Source organism: Lucilia sericata, unplaced genomic scaffold (genome assembly GCF_015586225.1).
Source record: "Lucilia sericata isolate MDLA Ls3-8-SP2 unplaced genomic scaffold, ASM1558622v1 Contig000362F_arrow, whole genome shotgun sequence".
Lineage (NCBI taxonomy): Eukaryota > Metazoa > Arthropoda > Insecta > Diptera > Calliphoridae > Lucilia > Lucilia sericata.
The window spans coordinates 363,645-370,000 of NW_023994381.1; the positions used below are offsets into that span (position 1 = coordinate 363,645).

General features: G+C 28.2%; 1 protein-coding gene across 1 annotated transcript; it reads right to left on the reverse strand.

The window, feature by feature from the left end:
• Positions 1-3,117: 3,117 nt before the first annotated feature.
• Positions 3,118-4,349, reverse strand: LOC119604107 (U3 small nucleolar ribonucleoprotein protein IMP4). Its single transcript, XM_037956562.1, has 2 exons — positions 4,074-4,349; positions 3,118-4,014 (listed from the first exon to the last, which is right to left on the reverse strand). The coding sequence occupies exons 1-2, from the start codon at positions 4,258-4,260 to the stop codon at positions 3,290-3,292; spliced, it is 912 nt and encodes a 303-aa protein (XP_037812490.1). The 5' UTR covers positions 4,261-4,349; the 3' UTR covers positions 3,118-3,289.
• Positions 4,350-6,356: the final 2,007 nt, after the last annotated feature.

Below are 6,356 nucleotides of genomic sequence, written 5' to 3' on the forward strand. Positions count from 1 at the left end.
AATTGGCAATTATGTAGGTTCGGGTATATGGTTCCCAGATCTTGGAATTGGGGCTCATTTTCCGTTGAACGCTAAATTATCGGTTTTTACGGCTGGGGCATTTGCCATACTTGAGGCTTTGAAAATGGTTCTACTACGGGTTTACAACAGGGTCCTTATTATCTCGGTTGGTAGATCAGTACTTCAAGCTCTAGCGGGTCACCCCAAGAGTGGGACTCACCCTTACATTTTTCAGATTCGTAAAGAATTATTAAACTGTTCACTTCTCGTTCACTTCTTATGGGTACCAGGACATATGGGAAACGAAATGGCGGATGCCATTGCATCTGATCATGACCAGGGGGTGGAATCTGACCCGGTCCCAATAATGGGCATGGAGATGGATTCCTCCGATAGGGCCGGATATATCGCTTCATGGAGGGATCGTTGGGATAATTCGGAATTTGGGAGACATTTATATGGGCTCTCGCAACACGTCGATATTGCCCCATGGTTTAGTGGGAAATCTTTGGGCAGATCATTAAATGTGTTTGTAGATCGACTTAAGATTGATCATACAGGATGCAAGGATCACATCTGTAGAATTTGTATCGGGGACAACGACCTATGTTCCTGTGGAGAATACCAAACAACTGAACATCTTTTTTTCACTGTAGGAATTTGGACCTTAGGCTCAGGTTAGAATTGATATCTAAGCTAAATAGACTAACTGCCTGTTTCACAATATCGAAACAACATTTTCATTCTTATACTCAAATCAAGAATATTTTTCCTTCTCACTCCGACTATCCTTTTATAATGTTTAATTATTTTTATCTATCATTAATGTAGTATATGTATATGTCGTTGTATACGTATTATTTATGTTGTTTAGTGTACATATGAATATGTAAATTATTCTTAATGTTCATGTCTCTTTCTGTATAACTTTATTTCTTCTGTGTATATTACATATTTTTTTGTTATCTATTTTTGTGTAGAATATATATGTGCTGTATATGTATTATCTATGTATGTTCTTATTTCCTATTGTCTACGTTTGAATATGTAAAATATTTATTCTGTGTTCAATGTCGTCTTTTACTTATACATTACTATGTTACCATCTATATTAGTTAAGTTTTTATTTTTACTTTTTATATGAAAATGTAATTATTTTTACATAATCATTTATTTATCAAACTTGTGATAGTTCTGTATATATTATTTGGTACTGTACAAAGAAAAATGTAAAAATCTAGGGTTTTTTGTACAAACCGTTATGTGTGCCGTGATGTGACAAAAATTTCCAATGATGAAATTTGCAATATTATTGAAAATTAATTAGTCCATAGATTTATTTTGGACGGACATTGTTGAAAGTTTTTGGAATCGGAGAAATATTTCGACTATTTAATAACATTTTAGTTGAAAATAGCTCCCGTATAAGAATAATATAAGAATTAACATTAATTAACATAAAACTTTTAAAAATGCTTATATCACCATAAAATTCAACACAAATAATTTTGACATACACAAAAATGGTTCATCCTAATTTTTTTAAAAATTGGTCCATGATTAGGAATAGCTTTTATACAAAGCCCACATTTGATATACCCATAAACTTGAATATATAACTAAAATTTCGCCATCCTGATAATACAAACACACAAAAAACTTTAAAATGTACAACTACTGACCCTTCTGATGATAATACAATAATCGGTCATAACGCCCATATAAAGCCGATATCCGAAAATCACTTTTTTCCATACATTTCTTAAAAATATCATTTGTTGAATTTCTGTGCTTTTTCTTCCACTTATCAACTAAAAAATCATAACTATCACCTAATTGAATAAATTTCATAAATATCACATCTTTTTAAATAACAATATTTCACAATTCGAAGGTGACGTGACGTGAAAGACTTTGAAATTCTATAAAAAAATAACCCCGCTTAGAATTATTTTTATTTCTTTTGAATACTTCTGAATGCCAACTAAAAAGTTATCGGGATAAATCCTGTTTCAACGTGACGAACGTGACATTTAAAAGTCTATGAAAAAAAACCGAAAATTAGCCTTTTAAGGATCTTTATTTTTTTATATTTGTATGTTTTATTCCAACAAATATTTTCCGATAAAAGTCCATTTAAATATTAGCCTTTAAAATAATAAAAACTATTAAAAGCAAATGCTACTAAAGGTGCAAAAATATGCCTGAAATATTAGTTGTGTTTTGTTGCTAACGTTCAAAGGCAATTTCATATAAATTTAAAATTTATAAACGTTAGGAGTTAACGTGTAAAATTATACAAGTTAATTTTAACGTCGATAAAAGTGCTACCAATTCAAAAATAAAAATACAAATATTAATGTGTTTATGTCAAACAATAAAAAAATATTTTAAAATAAAATTTAAATCAAAAAAAATATCAAATAAAAAAACCTTTTTTAAGAAAATGTAAATAATTTCAAGATTTAGCAGATTTCTTCTGTGGAGTGATGCCAAGTCAGGTAATGTTCGTTTTGTTGCTAACTTTAAGCGTTAACACTCATTGATAGCAACAAAACACAACTATTATTGTAACTTTTAATTCCGATTTCTCATCATAGTGGTTAAGAAAAGCTTTGGGGTCTTTAATTTAATAAAATTTGATCTTTTTCTATAATAATAGAAGTTGAAATTTTATTTTTGATGACTTTTAGTTTTTGAGCCACGGTGGACTTTTCGGTGGAAATGCCCATATGTATTAAAAAATTAAATGGAAGAGAAAAAAATTAAAATAAATTTAACATAATTAAGTAAAGACTGTAATATGGACTTCGATTCTCCGGCAGTTTTTTTCCCTCTGTCACTCTATGTTGAATGACACATAAAAAAAGAAGAACTACACTTATTTATCATTATATATTTTTTAATGTTATATTTGAATAAATGTAAGGCGAAATTCTTTATATTTTTCAAGAACTGATGTAATATTTTTTTCTAAATTAATTAAATTGCAGGGTTACCAACTATTACAATATACATAAGTTTTTCAAGAAATTGTAACTTCTACACATGAAACATATTTGGAAAACTTCAAAAGGGAACAACTACGTCATCTAACGGTAAATAATGCGCAAGGCGTAATCTTTAGTTTATCATTCTTGATAAACAGTAAACAAAATAATCCAAGCAATCTTGCTTGGAAGTTTTATTTTTTGCTCCCAAATGCAACTTTGTAATCATAAATATTTATAAATTTAATTGTAAACATCATAATTTAAAGATGTATGTAGATGATTCGAAGGCAATAAATTCAAGATTGTATTATTGTTCTGTTTACATCTTCCTGTACCCATCCATCATCATCTGACAAAAATCGTCTCTTCATAGATGTATTCATATATGGCCTAAGAACCCATTCAGTGTTAGCGGCATGAATCTCATCAAGTGTTCCTAACTTAATTTGATACAATTTTAACTGAAAACGAGGACCAACCTCAGTTAGCTCTAATTCCTTATTAATCGATTGATAAGTGTGGTGTCGAAATGAAATAAAGTCATCATGATTAGCAAATGATATAACACGCTTCGAATCTTCTTTTGGGACGGGAAAAATGTGTTTTAATATCTTCGTAACACGTTGTCCAAGAATTGTTTTAAAGTTATGAAATACTAAATGAGGGTTTTGTTCACTCATATGTCCAATATCAGGTATATCATGACGCATTACAACGCCGGATATATTAAAAAAGGCGGTCGGTCCATATGGTAAATGACATACAACTAGATTATCTGGTACTCCTCTGTGTTCGTGAACAATAATCAAATCTGTAACCCCATTCGCTTTACAAGCATGTACAATTTGCTTTAATTCATACTTTCCTCTATTCATTCGTTGAGAATTGGGTATAACTAGTCTTAACTCTTTGACAAACATTTTCAATCTAGCAGATGGTTCGTGTGAAGTTGTTATCATTACTTTTGGATCTTCGCATCCCGCATAGCGATATTCATCATCGAATGCATTTAAATTTTCACCTTAAAATAAATTTTTTTTAAATATATATTATAGGATAGAAGCAAGTAGCATTTAATACCAATAGTATCATATTTAATTTTCTCTTGTATTTGGATTGCATCTCGTTGTAGATCTCCATGAATATAGCTATTTTGAACCAAACTTTGTTGAAGATTATTTTTTTTAATTTTGTTTTTATTTTGACGATTTTCCTTAGCTTTTTGATAAAGGTATTCACGTCTTAATCTAGCTTGCCTGCGCAACATGTTTACCACAAAATATATATTTAACACAAAAATTAAAAACACGAGTGTTAAAATAAACAGTGTTGTCAACTATTTTATACTAAAACGCGCCGTCCATTCACTCAAAACGCACAAAAAAGCGCTAAAATTATATTTTTACACAGCCTTAAAAAATATACGCTTGTATTTATAAAAATATCTTATTTTGCTTTTAATGCACTCAATAGTTAAACCACACTTTAGCCTTAAAAACCATTAATAAAATTGTGATATTCATAAACAAATAATAAACGTATATTAACTATTGTACTGATTTATGTTTAAGTTGGCAGCACTGTACAATATGGCTGTCATTTTATGTGTTAGTGTTGCGTACAATTAGGATAAAATATTCGTTGATTCGGTTTTCTTAATTTCATATTTTTGTTTATAATAGATTTTTGACAATAAAAACAAACTTTTAAGAAAAATAAATATATATATTATTTTTCTTTTTAGTTCAGATGTATAAATATAACATATAATTTCTAATTATTATTAAAAGTATCCGAATAACGGATATTTTGCGACAAAATATACATCACTATGACACATTTTCTTATTTTTACTTATTTTCCTTGTAATTTTTGATAAATTTTTGCAAATATTGATAAATTTCTTTGATATTTGACTAATTTTAATGCCGAATAATTTTGAATAATGCGAATATATTTTGCATTATTATAACACTAATCAATATAATTTACATGGTTAATTACTTTATGGCATTATATTTAACCAACAAACTTTGAAAATGCCAAATCAAATGATTTTGTCCATCATTTGGTTGACAGACGGGCATTTCCAAATTGCCTAAAAATAGTGCTGGACAATTGGAATATTGTCAAATACTCATGCATTAATCCAATGATGCCTAGATTTGAGTTTTTTCCTCAAAATATAATCGTTTAAAAATTTTCTGGGATTTTATTTACAAATTTGTAAACGTTAAAATTAGAATTTTTAGATTTTATTTTAAAAGAAACCATAATTAGTTTTCGCAATCAACCTAAAATTACCGGAAAAATCTTTTAAAAAAAAAATTGTTAAAAATCAACTTATTGTTGGCTTAAAGAAGGGTCGAGCCTACAATAAAATTCTTCTAATTGTCAATGGTTTATTGAAGGTGTTTTAAGCTATTTCACGTTTATAAATACAATTTTCCTGAATTTTGCCTAAAATTGTTTAATAAACCTAAAATAAGTTTTTATAAATGCAGCCGATAGTATTTAGCTAAAATTAGTTTATTAAAAAAATTACTCCTTAATTGGAATTTTGATTCGGGAACGAAATTTAAAAAATTAAGGTTAATACAAATATGTTGGATTTTCCTATTCAATGACTAATTGCTATCATCGATCAAGATTTCAATAACTAAAGAGATTTTTTGAAATTCCCCATAATAAATTTTAATTAAACTCTTCAATTCCAAAAATACCAAGAGCCAAAACTTTGTGAAAAAAAACTGAAGTAATCGTCAAGTAATTGTTTCCTTCACAGTGAAGTTATAAAAAAATAATGCAAAATTTTTGTGAATCAAACTTTGTGCAATCAAAATTTTTTTTGTATTATTCACATTAAAATATCAATAGTTTTCACGAAATGCAATTTTAAGTTCAAGTTAACCTAACTAAAATTAAGTTAATTTACAACTTTTCCCTCTTTTGACGTGAAAAACTTCCCTTGTTGTGAATTTTTATAGAATTTTCTGATCAATAAAAAGCTTTTACGATCAAAATCAACTGTTGTGGAATTTCACGAAATCAATTTTCCCTTCGAAGGGAATGAAAATTTAAGAAGAAACAAATTTCAATTCTTTTGGCGAAAAAGGTGAATATTTTTTATTTTAGTTTTAAAGTTTTAAAATAACTCATCACACTAAAAGATCTTTGAATTACTCATAATATGGAAAGTTTAGAAAAAGGAACTTTAATAAATTTGTAAGGCAGAGTACTGTCTAAAATTATTCCGTTTTATCTTTATTGTTAAACTAGAATAATTTTATGTTATTAAAAAGATTTTTCATTTCTTGAAAAAAGCGCTAATTTAGCGCCTTTTTCCAAAAAAGCGCTAAGAGG

Bases quoted from the DNA above. Each gene is read 5' to 3' on its own strand.
- LOC119604107 (XM_037956562.1), bottom strand. From the start codon at position 4,260: ATGTTGCGCAGGCAAGCTAGATTAAGACGTGAATACCTTTATCAAAAA. The intron at 4,015-4,073 runs GTATTAAATGCT...ATTTATTTTAAG, and splicing joins AATTAAATATGATACTATTG to GTGAAAATTTAAATGCATTC.